This window comes from Leptodactylus fuscus, unplaced genomic scaffold (assembly GCF_031893055.1).
Source record: "Leptodactylus fuscus isolate aLepFus1 unplaced genomic scaffold, aLepFus1.hap2 HAP2_SCAFFOLD_271, whole genome shotgun sequence".
In the NCBI taxonomy this organism is placed as follows: domain Eukaryota; kingdom Metazoa; phylum Chordata; class Amphibia; order Anura; family Leptodactylidae; genus Leptodactylus; species Leptodactylus fuscus.
Window position 1 is genome coordinate 26,876 of NW_027440294.1, and position 22,068 is coordinate 48,943.

General features: G+C 56.0%; 1 protein-coding gene across 1 annotated transcript in view; it reads right to left on the reverse strand.

The window, feature by feature from the left end:
* The window catches only part of THBS3 (thrombospondin 3), a 42,778-nt gene that overhangs the window by 4,536 nt on the left and 16,174 nt on the right, over positions 1-22,068 (reverse strand). Inside the window, exons 2-22 of the mRNA XM_075261682.1 lie at positions 21,196-21,402; positions 20,830-21,086; positions 19,326-19,428; positions 19,210-19,236; positions 19,053-19,135; positions 18,923-18,974; positions 18,651-18,799; positions 18,436-18,576; positions 18,270-18,347; positions 15,080-15,232; positions 14,883-14,993; positions 12,281-12,388; positions 12,009-12,168; positions 9,597-9,715; positions 5,619-5,671; positions 5,351-5,544; positions 5,101-5,279; positions 4,951-4,999; positions 4,674-4,870; positions 2,230-2,402; positions 1,325-1,464 (exon numbers count right to left, since the gene is read on the reverse strand). Coding sequence (XP_075117783.1) covers positions 1,325-1,464; positions 2,230-2,402; positions 4,674-4,870; positions 4,951-4,999; positions 5,101-5,279; positions 5,351-5,544; positions 5,619-5,671; positions 9,597-9,715; positions 12,009-12,168; positions 12,281-12,388; positions 14,883-14,993; positions 15,080-15,232; positions 18,270-18,347; positions 18,436-18,576; positions 18,651-18,799; positions 18,923-18,974; positions 19,053-19,135; positions 19,210-19,236; positions 19,326-19,428; positions 20,830-21,086; positions 21,196-21,402 — 2,733 coding nt within the window. The remainder of the gene's footprint in view (positions 1-1,324; positions 1,465-2,229; positions 2,403-4,673; positions 4,871-4,950; positions 5,000-5,100; positions 5,280-5,350; positions 5,545-5,618; positions 5,672-9,596; positions 9,716-12,008; positions 12,169-12,280; positions 12,389-14,882; positions 14,994-15,079; positions 15,233-18,269; positions 18,348-18,435; positions 18,577-18,650; positions 18,800-18,922; positions 18,975-19,052; positions 19,136-19,209; positions 19,237-19,325; positions 19,429-20,829; positions 21,087-21,195; positions 21,403-22,068) is intronic.

Genomic DNA, 22,068 nt, shown 5'->3' on the forward strand with positions numbered 1-22,068 from the left:
CCCTCCCGCATGTGTCCTCCCGCACTTCCTCCCACGTGTTCTCCAGCACCCGCACACCCTCCCGCATGTGTTCTCCAGCACCCGCACCCCCTCCCGCATGTGTTCTCCAGCACCCGCACACCCACACGTCCTCCCGCACCCGCACACCCTCCCGCACGTGTGCTCCTGCCCCCGCCCGCCCACCCTCCCGCACGTGTGCTCCCGCATGTACCCTCCTGCACTCGCACCCCCTCCTGTATTTGTCCTCCCGCACCCCCTCCCGCATGTGTTCTCCAGCACCCGCACCCCCTCCCGCATGTGTTCTCCAGCACCCGCACCCCCTCCCGCATGTGTTCTCCAGCACCCGCACCCCCTCCCGCATGTGTTCTCCCGCACCCCCTCCCGCATGTGTTCTCCGGCACCCGCACCCCCTCCCGCATGTGTTCTCCAGCACCCGCACCCCCTCCCGCATGTGTTCTCCAGCACCCGCACACCCACACGTCCTCCCGAACCCGCACACCCTCCCGCACGTGTGCTCCTGCCCCCGCCCGCCCACCCTCCCGCACGTGTCCTCCCGCACGTGTCCTCCTGCATGTACCCTCCTGCACTCGCACCCCCTCCCGCATGTGTTCTCCAGCACCCGCACCCCCTCCCGCATGTGTTCTCCAGCACCCGCACCCCCTCCCGCATGTATTCTCCAGCACCCGCACCCCCTCCCGCATGTGTTCTCCCGCACCCCTCACCCTCCCGCATGTGTTCTCCCGCACCCCACACCCCCTCTCGCATGTGTTCTCCCGCACCCCACACCCCCTCCCGCATGTGTTCTCCCGCACCCCACACCCCCTCCCGCATGTGTTCTCCCGCACCCCACACCCCCTCCCGCATGTGTTCTCCCGCACCCCACACCCCCTCCCGCATGTGTTCTCCCGCACCCCACACCCCCTCCCGCATGTGTTCTCCCGCACCCCACACCCCCTCTCGCATGTGTTCTCCAGCACCCACACCCCCTCCCGCATGTGTTCTCCCGCACCCCACACCCCCTCCCGCATGTGTTCTCCCGCACCCCACACCCCCTCCCGCATGTGTTCTCCCGCACCCCACACCCCCTCTCGCATGTGTTCTCCAGCACCCGCACCCCCTCCCGCATGTGTTCTCCAGCACCCGCACGTGTCCTCCCGCACGTGTCCACCCGCACACCCACCCGCACGTGTCCTCCCGCACCCGCACACCCTCCCGCACGTGTCCTCCCGCACCCGCACACCCTCCCGCACGTGTCCTCCCGCACCCGCACACCCTCCCGCACGTGTCCTCCCGCACTGGCACATCCTCCTGCTCGCTCACTCACCGTTACATCTGTACTGTAAGTTGGACCAGATGATGTTCTCCTGTGAGAAGCAGAAGACCCCCAGTCGTCCTCCTCGCATGGTGGTGTCTATGACCACCCCAGAATCAGCCACCAGGTCCACGCCCTCGTACAGCTTCACCCTGAGGGGGCGCCACATGTGGTTATTACAGGCATGACATCTCTACCTGATCTCCTAGCTCTCGCCATTAACCCTTTGTTCTGGTGGCCGCAGCATTTGGCTCACAATCTGCCGATGAGCTCAGCGTTGGCAGGCCCGCTGGAGGGGCGTTATTGGGAGAGCCCAGCATGGGGTCACTTCCAGGAGCAGCGCTCAGGCCCGTTCCCAGAGGCAGAGTATTGTTCGGCGGTTTTCCATATGAATGGCGGCTCGCTCTTACTCCGGCCCTGGCATTCCTGACAGGGATTGTGTTGCCGGGGTGATGCCCACAAGGACTTGGTGGCGTCGCTCCCCGCTGATATCATGGCTTCAGTACATTGGCGCTCGGCCCCCCTCCCCATTATACACAAGTGGGTGAACTGGGAAGATTAACCCCTCAGGGGCCACAAGGTAGAGGCAGTGTCAGCAAAGTGCAAGCTCCACAGCCCAGACACCTCCATGTGTGTGACAAGTCCGCTGTAGGGACCAAACCCCTCACCCAGAGGCCAAGTAAGACCCCCAAAGGGAGCCCATAATGAGGCAAGTATCAGGCCTCTAACACCCCCCACAGTAGCTACAGGCGGCCATCATATCCTCTGCATGGCATGATATAGCCCACCTGGGGCCGGTACGTGACCAGATATAGCCCACTTGGGGCCAGTGCATGAGCTGACCTGATATAGCCCACTTGGGGCCAGTGCATGAGCTGACCTGATATAGCCCACTTGGGGCCAGTGCATGAGCTGACCTGATATAGCCCACCTGGGGCCGATGCGTGAGCTGCCAGCGGTACGAGGTCTTGTCCTTCCAGCCGACATTTCGGGGATCCTTCCACAAAAGGCGCACATGGTCAGGGGTGTGTCCCGTGTGCCACAAGGCATTGCGCATATATTCCCCGGGTCCAGTCTTTGACTTCACTGCCTAGAGAGACAGCGGGATAGAACATGTGGGTGCACTCATAGGGGACTTTTGCACAGAAAATTTCTTTCTGAGGGTCCCCTCTAGTCTCTGTACAGGGATGGGGAATAGTGAAGGGGCCACTGCACGGTGGATGGGGAATAGTGAAGGGGCCACTGTATGAGGATGCAGGCTAGTGAAGGGGCCACTGTATGGGGATGGGGAATAGTGAAAGGGCCACTGTATGAGGATGAGGAATAGTGAAGGGGCCACTGCATGGGGATGGAGACTAGTGAAGGGGCCACTGTATGGGGATGGGGACTAGTGAAGAGGCCACTGTATGGGGATGAGGAATAGTGAAGGGGCCACTGCATGGGGATGGGGACTAGTGAAGGGGCCACTGTATGGGGATGGAGACTAGTGAAGGGGCCATTGTATGGGGATGGAGACTAGTGAAGGGGCCACCGTATGGGGATGGAGACTAGTGAAGGGGCCACCGTATGGGGATGGAGACTAGTGAAGGGGCCACTGTATGGGGATGGAGACTAGTGAAGGGGCCACCGTATGGGGATGGAGACTAGTGAAGGGGCCACTGTATGGGGATGGAGACTAGTGAAGGGGCCACTGCATGGGGATGGAGACTAGTGAAGGGGCCACTGTATGGGGATGGGGACTAGTGAAGGGGCCATTGTATGGGGATGGAGACTAGTGAAGGGGCCACTGTATGGGGATGGAGACTAGTGAAGAGGCCACTGTATGGGGATGAGGAATAGTGAAGGGGCCACTGCATGGGGATGGGGACTAGTGAAGGGGCCACTGTATGGGGACTAGTGAAGGGGCCACTGTATGGGGATGGGGAATAGTGAAGGGGCCACTGCACGGTGGATGGGGAATAGTGAAGGGGCCACTGCATGGGGATGGAGACTAGTGAAGGGGCCACTGTATGGGGATGGGGACTAGTGAAGAGGCCACTGTATGGGGATGAGGAATAGTGAAGGGGCCACTGCATGGGGATGGGGACTAGTGAAGGGGCCACTGTATGGGGATGGAGACTAGTGAAGGGGCCATTGTATGGGGATGGAGACTAGTGAAGGGGCCACCGTATGGGGATGGAGACTAGTGAAGGGGCCACCGTATGGGGATGGAGACTAGTGAAGGGGCCACTGTATGGGGATGGGGACTAGTGAAGGGGCCACTGTATGGGGATGGAGACTAGTGAAGGGGCCACCGTATGGGGATGGAGACTAGTGAAGGGGCCACTGTATGGGGATGGAGACTAGTGAAGGGGCCACTGCATGGGGATGGAGACTAGTGAAGGGGCCACTGTATGGGGATGGAGACTAGTGAAGAGGCCACTGTATGGGGATGAGGAATAGTGAAGGGGCCACTGCATGGGGATGGGGACTAGTGAAGGGGCCACTGTATGGGGACTAGTGAAGGGGCCACTGTATGGGGATGGAGACTAGTGAAGGGGCCACCGTATGGGGATGGAGACTAGTGAAGGGGCCACCGTATGGGGATGGAGACTAGTGAAGGGGTCACCGTATGGGGATGGGGACTAGTGAAGGGGCCACCGTATGGGGATGAGGAATAGTGAAGGGGCCACTGTACGGGGATGGGGACTAGTGAAGGGCCACTGTATGGGGATGGGGACTAGTGAAGGGCCACTGTATGGGGATGGGGACTAGTGAAGGGGCCACTGTATGGGGATGGGGACTAGTGAAGGGGCCACTGTACGGGGATGGGGACTAGTGAAGGGGCCACTGTACGGGGATGGGGACAAATAACCATTCAATGACCCCTTCATTGGTCCCCACTGTAGCAGTATTACCATCATTACCTGTCTATTCCGTTGCTCTGTCTCCCTGCTCCGGGTGCTCTATTGTGACGTTGCGTGCACCTGGAGCGGGAGGCGCTGGAGAGCACATAGGTGAGTATTGGGACTTGATACTGAATGTGGCGTACAAGCTCTACCCAGCGGCATGTACTGACTGCTCCCCGCACCTGCTCGCAGCCTCCTCCTCCCTCTTCAGCCTTCAGTGGGACCTACGCGCCACACATCAGGTCGTGATGACGTAATATGCGGTGCATGGGGGCCCCCTAGTGGCTGATGAGGGAAGAGGAGGCCGCAAGCAGGAGCAGGAAGCAGTAAGTTATAGGGTCATTCCCAGACCTCCACTGCCTATTAAAAAAAACCCGCAGGAATCCAATGGGGCCCCCTAAAGGCCACTACATTGGGTGGAGCAGTGTAACGTTACTGCAGTGCTACATGTGGCCACTGGGGGCAGCACTCACCTTCAGCTGCAGACCCGGATCGGCCACAGCTCTGAAGGGCGTTGCCTGCCAGTACGTCTGCTCCGTCTGCTTCCACATGACTACGTAGAAGCTGGCGCTGTCCTGGTAGCTGAATATAAAGCCGGCGTAGTCGTCATCTGTCACCGTGTTCACGTGGAAGGTTCCCTCAAAGTCCACACCATTGAAGGCGGTGTACCCTGCAGGAAGACATGACAGGTGGAGCGCTCAGCCCGGGGAGGGATCCAGACTCACACAACCACCAGGGGGCGCCACTTACCTACGGCCAGGCCTGGGTCACTGTTCATAGTCTGCACAATCTCCATCCCCTGCAGGAAGACAACAGGACAGCGAGTGAGCGGCGGCCAGGACGTGGCTGACAAACAAGACCCCCACTCGGGGCAGGACAGGGGCTGAATACTCCGTTTACCTGGTTCAGAACCACCCAGTTTGGATCTATCTGTGCGTCGCCCTCTGGGTCCAGGACCACGGTCTGGTAGGCCCTGAAGTCGGTGAGCGTCACCTCGGCGCTCTCGGGGCAGACATCTTGGGAGTCGGCCACAGAGTCGTTATCAAAGTCGATCTCACAGACGTCCCCGATGCCGTCACCTGCGGGCACGCCGCACCGTTACCTCCACGCCCTACACATGGCCCGGCCACACCACCGCACGACCACTTACCATCCGTGTCCTTCTGGTTGGGATTGTGGATGAGCCGGCAGTTGTCAGGGCCCGGGGGAACGTAGTCGGGGACGCCATCATTGTCGTCATCCTGGTCACACTCATCTCCGACCCCGTCGTTGTCCGAATCCAGCTGCGAGCTGTTGGGGACGTCGGGACAATTGTCCTTGGTGTCCTGGTGACCGTCACCGTCCCTGAGGAAGAAGAGGTACCAGACGGTGAAGCCTCGCGCCTCCCCCGACCCTGCATGTGAGAAGGAGCCACTTACCGGTCCTGATTGGTGTCACACATGTCGCCCACCAGATCACTATCCACGTCCGACTGCAGGGAGAAGACACTCATCAATAAGAGGGTGAGGGCAGGGTGTATATATAGGCACGGGGCGGGCAGGGTATACACATAGGGGCGGGCAGGGTATATACATAGGCACAGGGGCGGGCAGAGTATACACATAGGCACAGGGGCGGGCAGGGTATATATATAGGCACAGGGGCGGGCAGGGTATATATATAGGCACAGGGGCGGGCAGGGTATATACATAGGCACAGGGGCGGGCAGAGTATACACATAGGCACAGGGGCGGGCAGGGTATATATATAGGTACAGGGGCGGGCAGAGTATACACATAGGGGCGGGCAGGGTATACACATAGGCACAGGGGTGGGCAGAATATACACATAGGTACAGGGGCAGGCAGGGTATATACATAGGCACAGGGGTGGGCAGAATATACACATAGGTACAGGGGCAGGCAGGGTATATACATAGGCACAGGGGCAGGCAGAGTATACACATAGGCACAGGGGCGGGCAGGGTATACACATAGGCACAGGGGCGGGCAGAGTATATACATAGGCACAGGGGCGGGCAGGGTATATATATAGGCACAGGGGCGGGCAGAGTATACACATAGGCACAGGGGCGGGCAGGGTATATATATAGGCACAGGGGCGGGCAGAGTATATACATAGGCACAGGGGCGGGCAGGGTATACACATAGGGGCGGGCAGGGTATATACATAGGCACAGGGGCGGGCAGAGTATACACATAGGCACAGGGGCAGGCAGGGTATATACATAGGCACAGGGGTGGGCAGGGTATACACATAGGCACAGGGGCAGGCAGGGTATATATATAGGCACAGGGGCGGGCAGGGTATATATATAGGCACAGGGGCGGGCAGGGTATATACATAGGCACAGGGGCGGGCAGAGTATACACATAGGCACAGGGGCGGGCAGGGTATATATATAGGCACAGGGGCGGGCAGAGTATATACATAGGCACAGGGGCGGGCAGAGTATACACATAGGGGCGGGCAGGGTATACACATAGGCACAGGGGTGGGCAGAATATACACATAGGTACAGGGGCAGGCAGGGTATATACATAGGCACAGGGGTGGGCAGAATATACACATAGGTACAGGGGCAGGCAGGGTATATACATAGGCACAGGGGCAGGCAGAGTATACACATAGGCACAGGGGCGGGCAGGGTATACACATAGGCACAGGGGCGGGCAGAGTATATACATAGGCACAGGGGCGGGCAGGGTATATATATAGGCACAGGGGCGGGCAGAGTATACACATAGGCACAGGGGCGGGCAGGGTATATATATAGGCACAGGGGCGGGCAGAGTATATACATAGGCACAGGGGCGGGCAGGGTATATATATAGGCACAGGGGCGGGCAGAGTATACACATAGGCACAGGGGCGGGCAGAGTATATACATAGGCACGGGGCGGGCAGGGTATACACATAGGCACAGGGGCGGGCAGAGTATACACATAGGGGCGGGCAGGGTATACACATAGGCACAGGGGTGGGCAGAATATACACATAGGTACAGGGGCGGGCAGGGTATATACATAGGCACAGGGGCAGGCAGGGTATACACATAGGCACAGGGGTGGGCAGAATATACACATAGGTACAGGGGCGGGCAGGGTATACACATAGGCACAGGGGCGGGCAGAGTATATACATAGGTACAGGGGCGGGCAGGGTATACACATAGGCACAGGGGCGGGCAGGGTATACACATAGGCACAGGGGCAGGCAGGGTATACATATAGGCACAGGGGCGGGCAGGGTATACACATAGGAACAGGGGCAGGCAGGGTATACATATAGGCACAGGGGCGGGCAAGGTATACATATAGGCACAGGGGCGGGCAGAGTATATACATAGGCACAGGGGCGAGCAGAGTATACACATAGGCACAGGGGCGGGCAGGGTATATACATAGGCACAGGGGCGGGCAGAGTATATACATAGGCACAGGGGCGGGCAGGGTATATATATAGGCACAGGGGCGGGCAGAGTATATACATAGGCACAGGGGCGGGCAGAGTATATACATAGGCACAGGGGCGGGCAGGGTATATACATAGGCACAGGGGCGGGCAGAGTATATACATAGGCACAGGGGCGAGCAGAGTATATACATAGGCACAGGGGCGAGCAGAGTATATACATAGGCACAGGGGCGGGCAGGGTATATACATAGGCACAGGGGCGGGCAGAGTATATACATAGGCACAGGGGCGAGCAGAGTATACACATAGGCACAGGGGCGAGCAGAGTATATACATAGGCACAGGGGCGGGCAGAGTATATACATAGGCACAGGGGCGGGCAGGGTATATATATAGGCACAGGGGCGGGCAGAGTATATACATAGGCACAGGGGCGGGCAGAGTATATACATAGGCACAGGGGCGAGCAGAGTATATACATAGGCACGGGGACGGGCAGAATATACACATAGGCACAGGGGCGGGCAGGGTATATACATAGGCACAGGGGTGGGCAGAATATACACATAGGTACAGGGGCGGGCAGGGTATACACATAGGCACAGGGGTGGGCAGAATATACACATAGGTACAGGGGCGGGCAGGGTATACACATAGGCACAGGGGCGGGCAGAGTATATACATAGGTACAGGGGCGGGCAGGGTATACACATAGGCACAGGGGCGGGCAGAGTATACACATAGGCACAGGGGCGGGCAGGGTATACATATAGGCACAGGGGCGGGCAGGGTATACACATAGGCACAGGGGCAGGCAGGGTATACATATAGGCACAGGGGCGGGCAAGGTATACATATAGGCACAGGGGCGGGCAGGGTATACACATAGGTACAGGGGCGGGCAGGGTATACACATAGGCACAGGGGCGGGCAGAGTATACACATAGGCACAGGGGCGGGCAGGGTATACACATAGGCACAGGGGCAGGCAGGGTATACACATAGGCACAGGGGCAGGCAGGGTATACATATAGGCACAGGGGCGGGCAAGGTATACATATAGGCACAGGGGCGGGCAGGGTATACATATAGGCACAGGGGCGGGCAGAGTATATACATAGGCACGGGGCGGGCAGGGTATACATATAGGCACAGGGGCGGGCAGGGTATACACATAGGCACAGGGGCAGGCAGGGTATACATATAGGCACAGGGGCGGGCAGGGTATATACATAGGCACAGGGGTGGGCAGGGTATACACATAGGCACAGGGGCAGGCAGGGTATACATATAGGCACAGGGGCGGGCAGAGTATATACATAGGCACGGGGCGGGCAGGGTATACATATAGGCACAGGGGCAGGCAGGGTATACACATAGGCACAGGGGCGGGCAGGGTATACACATAGGCACAGGGGCGGGCAGGGTATATACATAGGCACAGGGGCGAGCAGAGTATATACATAGGCACAGGGGCGGGCAGAGTATATACATAGGCACAGGGGCGAGCAGAGTATATACATAGGCACAGGGGCGGGCAGAGTATATACATAGGCACAGGGGCGGGCAGGGTATACATATAGTCACAGGGGCGGGCAGGGTATACATATAGGCACAGGGGCAGGCAGGGTATATACATAGGCACAGGGGGAGCAGAGTATATACATAGGCACAGGGGCAGGCAGGGTATATACATAGGCACAGGGGCGGGCAGAGTATACACATAGGCACAGGGGCGGGCAGAGTATATACATAGGCACAGGGGCGGGCAGAGTATATACATAGGCACAGGGGCGGGCAGAGTATACACATAGGCACAGGGGCGGGCAGAGTATACACATAGGCACGGGGCGGGCAAGTTATAGAGAGTAAGTATACAGGGTATGAACATCACCTATAACTATACAGGACAGGTATATAAGAGTATAGACATCACCTATAACTAGAGGGCAGGTATACAGGGGTAAAAGCTGTATTACCTGGGTGGGGTTGCTAGTCTCAGGGCAGCTGTCACAGGCGTCACCAACACCATCCAAGTCTCTGTCTGTCTGCAGGGGGTTTGGTACTTTGGCACAGTTATCCAGCATGTTAGGGATGCCTGGACAAAAACACACAGGTAAGTACACACACACATATACATATACACTCACCGGCCACTTTATTAGGTAGACCATGTTAGTAACGGGTTGGACCCCCTTTTGCCTTCAGAACTGCCTCAATTCTTCGTGGCATAGATACAACAAGGTGCGCGAAGCATTCCTCAGAGATTTTGGTCCATATTGACATGATGGCATCACACAGTTGCAGTCGCAGATTTGTCGGCTGCACATCCATGATGCCAATCTCCCGTTCCACCACATCCCAAAGATGCTCCTCTATTGGATTGAGATCTGGTGACTGTGGAGGCCATTGGAGTACAGTGAACTCATTGTCATGTTCAAGAAACCAGTCTGAGATGATTCCAGCTTTATGACATGGCATTGCATTATCCTGCTGAAAGTAGCCATCAGATGTTGGGTACATTGTGCTCATAAAGGGATGGACATGGTCAGCAACAATACTCAGGTAGGCTTTGGCGTTGCAACGATGCTCAATTGGTACCAAGGGGCCCAAAGAGTGCCAAGAAAATATTCCCCACACCATGACACCACCACCACCAGCCTGAACCGTTACCGATACAAGGCAGGATGGATCCATGCTTTCATGTTGTTGACGCCAAATTCTGACCCTACCATCCGAATGTCGCAGCAGAAATCGAGACTCATCAGACCAGGCAACGTTTTTCCAATCTTCAATTGTCCAATTTCGATGAGCTTGTGCAAATTGTAGCCTCAGTTTCCTGTTCTTAGCTGAAAGGAGTGGCCCCCGGTGTGGTCTTCTGCTGCTGTAGCCCATCTGTAGCCTCAAAGTTGGACGTACTGTGCGGCGTTCAGAGATGCTCTTCTGGCTACCTTGGGTGTAACGGGTGGCTATTTGAGTCACTGTTGCCTTTCTATCAGCTGGAACCAGTCTGGCCATTCTCCTCTGACCTCTGGCATCAACAACGCATTTCCGCCCCCCACAGAACTGCCGCTCACTGGATGTTTTTTCTTTTTCGGACCATTCTCTGTAAACCCTAGAGATGGTTGTGCGTGAAAATCCCAGTAGATCAGCAGTTTCTGAAATACTCAGACCAGCCCTTCTGGCACCAACAACCATGCCACGTTCAAAGGCACTCACATCACCTTTCTTCCCCCCCATACTGATGCTCGGTTTGAACTGCAGGAGATTGTCTTGACCATGTCTACATGCCTAAATGCACTGAGTTGCCGCCATGTGATTGGCTGATTAGAAATTAAGTGTTAACGAGCAGTTGGACAGGTGTACCTAATAAAGTGGCCGGTGAGTGTTATATATATATATATATATATATATATATATATATATATATATATATACATATACACATACATACTGTATTACAGCACACAGGTATACATGTATATCCTACTACTATTATACCTGTGACAGTTTGGATGTTTGCTCCTCAATCACAGAAACCACTGAGCAGATTTGGATGAGATTTGTCCCATAGATACTCTGTAACCTGGAGTAACACATCGGCTACTTTGTATCCCGGTACATGACATGGCTTCACTACTGTTCTGGATTTATGGTCACATACTATATTACACTGCTCCTGCAGCCGCTTATCTCAGCTCCCAGGTCTGTTATCTCTCTATGTAACACTCAGCTAACCATTGTGTACAAGCATCTGCATATTATCTGATCTGCTCCAGGCAGTGCTGACACACTGGAGGGGGAAACCCCTTTACTCCACACTGGCAGTTTACTGATATTATACATGGCGGGAAAAAGACAATCTAATTTGTCACAAACAGCGAGAGCTATGAAGGGGCCAGAAGTCACAGAGGTCTCCTCAAGCGGAGCTGACGGGGATCATCGGCACCAACAACACGCTCATTATATGGCGTCCTAGCGAGCTGCTGAGATACCGCAACAATCACAGGCATGGCGCGAGGAATGAGTTTAGTGGCAGGCCAGCTTGAGAGCTGCCGAAACACCGAAACCGGTAGATCATCGACGCCGACAACATGCAGGCGAAGTCGCGGGCAGAGGCTAGTACATACATATATATATATACACATACACACACACGCTGTATTACAGCACACAGGTATACATGTATACAGTCACGTGTTGGGGCCGTCGTTTCTACTCGGTTTTTAGCCCCCGCCGCCCCCTCCCCATCAGTACACTGTGATTTTGTCGTCTCCCTGTTAAGTTCCTCGAGCTGATGTGACTTCTCGCACGGACCTCTGGTGTTGGCGTCTTCTCGAATTATGGCGTCCGTTACCCCTGCACTGCTCACATGACCGCTTGTCACTCACCATCCCCATCAATGTCATTGTCGCAGGCATCTCCCTCCCCGTTGGCGTCGGTGTCCCTCTGGTCATTGTTGGGGACATTGGGGCAGTTGTCACAGGCATCACCAAATGAGTCGGTGTCAGAGTTCTGCTGGTCCTTGTTGGGGACGAGTCGGCAGTTATCCTATAAGAGAAGAGCACAGTGAAGGGGCGTCCAAACCCCCCGGGTACAGAGTCCTCACAAGACAAGGGGCCCAGGATCTAGGACCACAACTAGGTGGTGAGCTCCACCTTACCTCAACGTTCTTGATGCCATCACCGTCAGCGTCCTCGTCACACTGGTCTCCAATCCCATCGTTGTCAGCGTCTTCCTGGCCTGAGTTCGGGGTCAGTTTGCAGTTATCCTATGCAGAGAGGGGCAAAATAGGTCAAGGGTCTCCAGAGTGGGCAAGGGGCTTCTACAAGGGGTGAGTCTACAGAGGAGAGCAAGACTACACAGCAGGCAGGGGGCTACAGAGCAGGCGGGGGGCTACAGAACAGAGAGGGTCTACAGAGGAGAGCAAGACTACACAGCAGGCAGGGGGCTACAGAGCAGAGAGGGTCTACAGAACGGGCGGGGTCTACAGAACGGGCGGGGTCTACAGAACGGGCGGGGGCTACAGAGCAGAGAGGGTCTACAGAACGGGCGGGGTCTACAGAACGGGCGGGGGCTACAGAGCAGAGAGGGTCTACAGAACGGGCGGGGGCTACAGAGCAGAGAGGGTCTACAGAGCGGGCGGGGGGCTACAGAACAGAGAGGGTCTACAGAACGGGCGGGGGCTACAGAGCAGAGAGGGTCTACAGAGCGGGCGGGGGCTACAGAGCAGAGAGGGTCTACAGAACGGGCGGGGGCTACAGAGCAGAGAGGGTCTACAGAGCGGGCGGGGGCTACAGAGCAGAGAGGGTCTACAGAACGGGCGGGGTCTACAGAACGGGCGGGGGCTACAGAGCAGAGAGGGTCTACAGAACGGGCGGGGTCTACAGAACGGGCGGGGGCTACAGAGCAGAGAGGGTCTACAGAACGGGCGGGGTCTACAGAACGGGCGGGGGCTACAGAGCAGAGAGGGTCTACAGAACGGGCGGGGGCTACAGAGCAGAGAGGGTCTACAGAGCGGGCGGGGGGCTACAGAGCAGAGAGGGTCTACAGAACGGGCGGGGGCTACAGAGCAGAGAGGGTCTACAGAGCGGGCGGGGGCTACAGAGCAGAGAGGGTCTACAGAGCGGGCGGGGGCTACAGAGCAGAGAGGGTCTACAGAACGGGCGGGGGCTACAGAGCAGAGAGGGTCTACAGAGCGGGCGGGGGCTACAGAGCAGAGAGGGTCTACAGAACGGGTGGGGGCTACAGAGCAGAGAGGGTCTACAGAACGGGCGGGGGCTACAGAGCAGAGAGGGTCTACAGAGCGGGCGGGGGCTACAGAGCAGAGAGGGTCTACAGAGCGGGCAGGGGGCTACAGAACAGAGAGGGTCTACAGAACAGAGAGGGTCTACAGAGTGGGCAAGGGGCTTCTACAAGGGGTGAGTCTACAGAGGAGAGCAAGACTACACAGCAGGCAGGGGGCTACAGAGCAGAGAGGGTCTACAGAACGGGCGGGGGCTACAGAGCAGAGAGGGTCTACAGAGCGGGCGGGGGGCTACAGAGCAGAGAGGGTCTACAGAGCGGGCGGGGGGCTACAGAACAGAGAGGGTCTACAGAGCGGGCGGGGGGCTACAGAGCAGGCGGGGGGCTACAGAACAGAGAGGGTCTACAGAGGAGAGCAAGACTACACAGCAGGCAGGGGGCTACAGAGCAGAGAGGGTCTACAGAGCGGGCGGGGGCTACAGAGCAGAGAGGGTCTACAGAGCGGGCGGGGGGCTACAGAGCAGAGAGGGTCTACAGAACGGGCGGGGGCTACAGAGCAGAGAGGGTCTACAGAGCGGGCAGGGGGCTACAGAGCAGAGAGGGTCTACAGAGCGGGCAGGGGGCTACAGAGCAGAGAGGGTCTACAGAGCGGGCGGGGGGCTACAGAGCAGAGAGGGTCTACAGAGCGGGCGGGGGGCTACAGAGCAGAGAGGGTCTACAGAGCGGGTGGGGGGCTACAGAGCAGGTGGGGGCTACAGCGCAGAGAGGGTCTACACAGCAGGCGGGGGGCTACAGAGCAGAGAGGGTCTACAGAGCGGGCGGGGGGGGGGGCTGCAGAGCAGAGAGGGGCTACACAGCAGGCGGGAGGCTACAGGGCAGAGAGTCTACAGAGTGGGCGGGGGGGCTGCAGAGCAGAGAGAGTACAGAGCGGGTGGGGGGGGCTGCAGAGCAGAGAGTGTCTACAGAGTGGGCGGGGGGCTACAGAGTAGAGAGTCTACAGAGCAGAGTCTACAGAGCAAGTGGGGGGCTACGGAGCAGAGAGAGTACAGAGCGGGCGGGGGGGGGCTGCAGAGCAGAGATAGTGGGGGGGCTGCAGAGCAGAGATAGTGGGGGGGCTGCAGAGCAGAGATAGTGGGGGGGGGCTGCAGAGCAGAGAGAGTCTACAGAGCGGGCGGGGGGCTACAGAGCAGAGAGAGTACAGAGCGGGCGGGGGGGGCTGCAGAGCAGAGATAGTGGGGGGGCTGCAGAGCAGAGATAGTGGGGGGGCTGCAGAGCAGAGATAGTGGGGGGGCTGCAGAGCAGAGATAGTGGGGGGGCTGCAGAGCAGAGATAGTGGGGGGGCTGCAGAGCAGAGATAGTGGGGGGGCTGCAGAGCAGAGATAGTGGGGGGGGGGGCTGCAGAGCAGAGAGAGTCTACAGAGCGGGCGGGGGGCTACAGAGCAGAGGGAGTCCACAGAGCGGGTGGGGGGCTACAGAGGAGGTGCGGGATCCCCATCAAGCCTCTTCCCAGCTCTTGGTACCTGGCGGCAGTGTTTGTTGTTGTCGATACAAGGCATGGGCTCGTCGGGGTAGCCATCGATGTCGGTGTCTCTGCCGCACGTGTACCCATTACCTGCCCAGCCTACGTTGCACTGTGAAGAGAGAAAATAAAGAGAAAGTCACAAAGCCAAACAGGGGAGGGGGCTGCAGACAGGACACCGGGTAAGAGGCTTCTTACTGCACAGGTGACGTCCCCATTTCTCTCAAACACGCAATGTGCATTGACGTGACAGGGGTTGAAGGCCGGGCCCACACACGATTTCTTTGGTGCACATCCCAAAGACTGGTTCCCAACAAACCCAGGCTTACAAGGACCACACTTGTAGGAGCCCTAAAATTGGAGAATAGGAGTGAGTACAACAAGAACAAGGCTGTAGGGGAAAAAAAGAACAACAGAGAGGGTGAGGAGGTGAGTACAACGACTGTGAGGGTGTAAACAGAGAGAGTACAACAACATTGAGGGTGTAGTGGGAGAGTACAACAACAGCAAGGGTGAGAAGGTGAGTACAACGACAGTGAGGGTGTAAACAGAGAGTACAACAACTGTGAGGGTGTAACAGAGAGAGTACAACAACAGTGAGGGTGTAGTGGGAGAGTACAACAACTGTGAGGGTGTAATGGAGAGAGTACAACAACAGTGAGGGTGTAGTGGGAGAGTACAATGACTGTGAGGGTGTAGTAGGTGAGTACAACAACAGTGAGGGTGTAACGGAGAGTACAACAACAGCGAAGGTGTAACGGAGAGAGTACAACAACAGCGAGGGTGTAGTGGGAGAGTACAATGACTGTGAGGGTGTAGTAGGTGAGTACAACAACAGTGAGGGTGTAACGGAGAGTACAACAACAGCGAAGGTGTAACGGAGAGAGTACAACAACAGCGAGGGTGTAACGGAGAGAGTACAACAACAGTGAGGGTGTAAGGGGAGAGTACAACAACAGTGAGGGTGTAGTGGGAGAGTACAATGACTGTGAGGGTGTAAACAGAGAGAGTACAACAACATTAAGGGTGTAGTGGAAGAGTACAATGACTGTGAGGGTGTAGTATGAGAGTACAACAACAGTGAGGGTGTAGTGGGAGAGTACAATGACAGCGAGGGTGAGAAGGTGAGTACAACGACAATGAGGGTGTAAACAGAGAGTACAACAACTGTGAGGGTGTAACAGAGAGAGTACAACAACAGTGAGGGTGTAGTGGGAGAGTACAATGACTGTGAGGGTGTAGTAGGTGAGTACAACAACAGTGAGGGTGTAACGGAGAGTACAACAACAGCGAAGGTGTAACGGAGAGAGTACAACAACAGCGAGGGTGTAACGGAGAGAGTACAACAACAGTGAGGGTGTAAGGGGAGAGTACAACAACAGTGAGGGTGTAGTGGGAGAGTACAATGACTGTGAGGGTGTAAACAGAGAGAGTACAACAACATTAAGGGTGTAGTGGAAGAGTACAATGACTGTGAGGGTGTAGTATGAGAGTACAACAACAGCGAGGGTGTAACGGAGAGAGTACAACGACTGTGAGGGTGTAACGGAGAGAGTACAACGACTGTGAGGGTGAGGAGGTGAGTACAACGACAGTGAGGGTGTAACAGAGAGAGTACAACAACATTGAGGGTGTAGTGGGAGAGTACAACAACAGCGAGGGTGAGAAGGTGAGTACAACGACAGTGAGGGTGTAAACAGAGAGTACAACAACAGTGAGGGTGTAGTGGGAGAGTACAACAACAATGAGGGTGTAACGGAGAGAGTACAACAACATTGAGGGTGTAGTGGGAGAGTACAATGACTGTGAGGGTGTAGTAGGTGAGTACAACAACAGTGAGGGTGTAACGGAGAGTACAACAACAGCGAAGGTGTAACGGAGAGAGTACAACAACAGCGAGGGTGTAACGGAGAGAGTACAACAACAGTGAGGGTGTAAGGGGAGAGTACAACAACAGTGAGGGTGTAGTGGGAGAGTACAATGACTGTGAGGGTGTAAACAGAGAGAGTACAACAACATTAAGGGTGTAGTGGGAGAGTACAATGACTGAGGGTGTAGTATGAGAGTACAACAACAGCGAGGGTGTAACGGAGAGAGTACAACGACTGTGAGGGTGTAACGGAGAGAGTACAACGACTGTGAGGGTGAGGAGGTGAGTACAACGACAGTGAGGGTGTAACAGAGAGAGTACAACAACAGCGAGGGTGTAACGGAGAGAGTACAATGACTGAGGGTGTAGTATGAGAGTACAACAACAGCGAGGGTGTAACGGAGAGAGTACGACTGTGAGGGTGTAACGGAGAGCGTACAACAACAGTGAGGGTGTAGTGGGAGAGTACAACAACAGCGAAGGTGAGGAGGTGAGTACAACAACAGCGAGGGTGTAACGGAGAGAGTACAACGACTGTGAGGGTGTAACAGAGAGAGTACAACAACAGTGAGGGTGTAGTGGGAGAGTACAACAACAGCGAGGGTGAGGAGGTGAGTACGACAGTGAGGGTGTAACGGAGAGAGTACAACAACAGTGTGGGTGTAGTGGGAGAGTATAACGACTGTGAGGGTGTAAGGGGAGAGTACAACAACTGAGGGTGTAACCGAGAGAGTACAACAACAGTGAGGGTGTAACAGAGAGAGTATGACTGTGAGGGTGTAACAGAGAGAGTACAACAACAGTGAGGGTGAGGAGGTGAGTACAACAACAGCGAGGGTGTAACGGAGAGAGTACAACGACTGTGAGGGTGTAACAGAGAGAGTACAACAACAGTGAGGGTGTAGTGGGAGAGTACAACAACAGCGAGGGTGAGGAGGTGAGTACGACAGTGAGGGTGTAACGGAGAGAGTACAACAACAGTGTGGGTGTAGTGGGAGAGTATAACGACTGTGAGGGTGTAAGGGGAGAGTACAACAACTGAGGGTGTAACCGAGAGAGTACAACAACAGTGAGGGTGTAACAGAGAGAGTATGACTGTGAGGGTGTAACAGAGAGAGTACAACAACAGTGAGGGTGAGGAGGTGAGAACAACGACAGTGAGGGTGTAACGGAGAGAGTACAACAACAGTGAGGGTGTAGTGGGAGATTACAACAACTGTGAGGGTGTAAGGGGAGAGTACAACAACAGTGAGGGTGTAGTGGGAAAGTACAACAACTGTGAGGGTGTAGTGGGAAAGTACAACAACATTAAGGGTGTAAAGGGTAGAGTACAACAACAGTGAGGGTGTAAGGGGGAGAGTATAATGATAGTAAAGGTGTGGGGGGGGAGAACAATGACAGTAAGTGTGTGGCGGGGAGAGTACAGTGAAAGTGAGGGTGTAAGGGAGAGAGTATAATGACGGTGAGGAGGTCAGTACGATGACAGTGTTTTGTGTTTTTATAGGCGTGGACACTTACCACGGTGTTCGTACAGATTGAGTTCGCTGCGCAGCCGCCATTATTCCCATCATTACATTCATCAATATCTGAGCAAACCTGGAAAGCATGGCAGATGACAAGTCAGACCCCAAACCCCCTGGACACTACACCCGCTGAAACACACGAAGGATGGTATTCAGCTCACCTGTTTGCTGGCTTTGGCATAGTCTACACCCACCCCAGACACAGAATTGCCCTTGTACCCCCGAGGACACGGCTCACAACGGAAGCCAGGAGAGGTGTTGATGCATTTCGAGCCAGAGAAACAAGGGTTGGCATGTGAGCACTACAGGTAATAACAGAGTGTCAGCGTTTCATCCTCTACCATCGCCCACAGTACCCCCGGCCACCAGTTCATACCTCATCAATGTCTGCACAGTGCGTGCCATTACCGTGAGATCCTGGGGGGCAGGGGCCACAGCGGTATCCGGGGTACTCGTAGGTCTCCATACAGTCCACACCCTGGAAACACGGGTTAGGGTTACAGCGAGAGCGATGTTCATGGAACCCTGAGTAATAAGAGAGCAGATAGCAGCAAGACAATAGCCCCCATTACCCCCACCAGTAGGGGGCAGACCATGTGCCCGTCCTGTGGGCACTGTACATGCTGGGTGCTCCGGTCATGTACTTACCGCACACCTGGCACTCCATAATCGTGTTGCGAATGAGGGACATCTCCTTCACCTGGACATAAACAGAGAGGAGGGTCAGCAGTGGCCAATGCTAGACCTGTGACCTCCCAGGATAGGGGCAGCGCATTACCTGGTCCCGGATGTCCTCCCGCAGCTCGGCCAGGACCTTATTGAAGAGTGTCATCTGTGTGATCAGTGCCTTAGTGTGCTCCCCTGCGGAGAGAAGGCAGAGCGGTAACCTCAGTACAACAGGTTTCAGGCCAGCGACAGCCAGAGGGGGCACTCACCTAGGATGGAGTTCACCACACCATTCACTGTGGGGAGCGGGACACAAAACAGAGAGGTGAATGAGGGCAGCACATGTCTACACCCACCGCAACAGACCACCAACCCTACACCCTACCTGTATTGTGGATGGACTCATCATCCTGGAAGGGGCACTCACTCAGGGCTCCCACTCTGCTCAGGGACCCCCCAAGAACCAATTTCATGGACTCCACAGAGCCCTAGACAGGAAGGAGTACAAGAGATAAGGTGAGTGCAGGAACAGCCAGATCCCAACAGTCATGTAAGAGGAGGAACAGTCAAACCACAACCCCCTGGTAAGAGGAGGAACAGCCGGATCCCAACAGTCATGTAAGAGGAGGAACAGTCAAACCACAACCACCTGGTAAGAGGAGGAACAGCCGGATCCCAACAGTCATGTAAGAGGAGGAACAGTCAAACCACAACCCCCTGGTAAGAGGAGGAACAGCCGGATCCCAACAGTCGTGTAAGAGGAGGAACAGTCAAACCACAACCACCTGGTAAGAGGAGGAACAGCCGGATCCCAACAGTCGTGTAAGAGGAGGAACAGTCAAACCACAACCACCTGGTAAGAGGAGGAACAGCCGGATCCCAACAGTCGTGTAAGAAGAGGAACAGTCAAACCACAACCACCTGGTAAGAGGAGGAACAGCCATATCCCAACCCTCAGGTAAGAGGAGGAACAGTCAAACCACAACCACCTGGTAAGAGGAGGAACAGCCGGATCCCAACAGTCGTGTAAGAAGAGGAACAGTCAAACCACAACCACCTGGTAAGAGGAGGAACAGCCATATCCCAACCCTCAGGTAAGAGGAGGAACAATCAGAACTCCCCCCCCCCCAAATAAGAGGAGGAACAGCCGGATCTCAACCCTCAGGTAAAAAGAGGAGCAGTCAAACCGCAACCCCCTGGTAAGTGCAGAAACAGCCGGATCTCAAACCCCTGGTAAGTGGAGGAACAGTCAGATCCCCTCAGGCAAGAGAAGGAACAATCAGAACTTCACCCCCAAATAGGAGGAGAAACAGACGGACTCACGTCCCCCTAATAAGAGAAGGAACAGTCAGATACCAACCCTTAGGTAAGGGGAGGAACAGTTGGATCCCAACCCTCAGGTAAGAAAAGGGGCAATCAGAACATCACACCGTCAGACCCTATCCCTTGGTGAGAGGAGGAACAGCCAGAACCCATCCACAGGTAAGGGGAACAGCCGGACCCCATCCCCAGGTTAGAAGAGGAACAGCTGGACCCCATCCCCAGGTTAGAAGAGAAACAGCCGGACCCCATCCCCTGGTAATAGGAGGAACAGCCGAACCCCATCCCCAGGTTAGAAGAGAAACAGCCGGACCCCATCCCCTGGTAATAGGAGGAACAGCCGAACCCCATCCCCAGGTTAGAAGAGGAAACCACACGGTGGCTCAGTGGTTAGCCTTGCAGCGCTGGAGTCCTGGTGTTCAAATCCCGCCAAGGGCATAAAACCATCTGCAAGGAGTTTGTATGTTCTCCCCGTGTTTGCATGGATTTCTATCCCATAAGAAAAGAAGAGGAACAGCTGGACCCCATCCCCTGGTAATAGGGGGAACAGCCGGACCCCATTCACATACCTGCAGCCTCTGGTAAGCCTTGTGCCCAGAGCGGATCTCTCCGGACTCCACCTCAAACTGCGGAATAATCATCATTTCTGGGAGGCCCAGGCTGGTGTCCACCTGCTTACAGTCCACATACAGCTCCAGGCTCAGGGTGTCCCCCCGCAGGCCGCTCAGCCGCAGGATCACAGAGTGGGTGTTTCCGTCAGACAGGTTGGCATTCTGTAAACTCACCGAGTGCACCTTGGAGTCCTCCCGCATGTAGCGCACCAGAACTGAAAAAAGATGGCGGTTTATGTCTCGTCCCTCAGACACTCCCCACTCCATGGCCCCTCCCCTCTCCGCACCCCAAATCCCCCTACCCTCAGACGCCTGACACCTCACCTTTGTTAACCTTCCCCACTATGGACGCCTCCAGCCACTTGGTGTTATCCTTCTTGGAGTAGAATCCGAAAAGGACGCCGCCGACCTTAGAGGGAAGACGAAGCGTGGCCAAGAAATAAACGTCATTAACCGTCAGCATCTCCGAGCGGATCTTCTCCACCGCACTGCTCATGTGACGAGACTCGCTGACCGTCATCAGGTCCACCACTGCGGAGGACAACATATCAACCAGAGGTTGTCACAGCCCCGCCTCCCCATATAGCCAGAGGTTGTCACAGCCCCGCCTCCCCATATAGCCAGAGGTTGTCACAGCCCCGCCTCCCCATATAGCCAGAGGTTGTCACAGCCCCGCCTCCCCCATATAGTCAGAGGTTGTCACAGCCCCGCCTCCCCATATAGCCAGAGGTTGTCACAGCCCCGCCTCCCCATATAGCCAGAGGTTGTCACAGCCCCGCCTCCCCATATAACCGGAGGTTGTCACAGCCCCGCCTCCCCATATAGCCAGAGGTTGTCACAGCCCCGCCTCCCCATATAACCGGAGGTTGTCACAGCCCCGCCTCCCCCATATAGCCAGAGGTTGTCACAGCCCCGCCTCCCCCATATAACCAGTGGTTGTCACAGCCCCGCCTCCCCCATACAGCCAGAGGTTGTCACAGCCCCGCCTCCCCAAATAACAAGAGGTTGTCACAGCCCCGCCTCCCCATATAGTCAGAGGTTGTCACAGCCCCGCCTCCCCATATAGTCAGAGGTTGTCACAGCCCCGCCTCCCCATATAGTCAGAGGTTGTCACAGCCCCGCCTCCCCATATAACCAGTGGTTGTCACAGCCCCGCCTCCCCATATAACCAGTGGTTGTCACAGCCCCGCCTCCCCA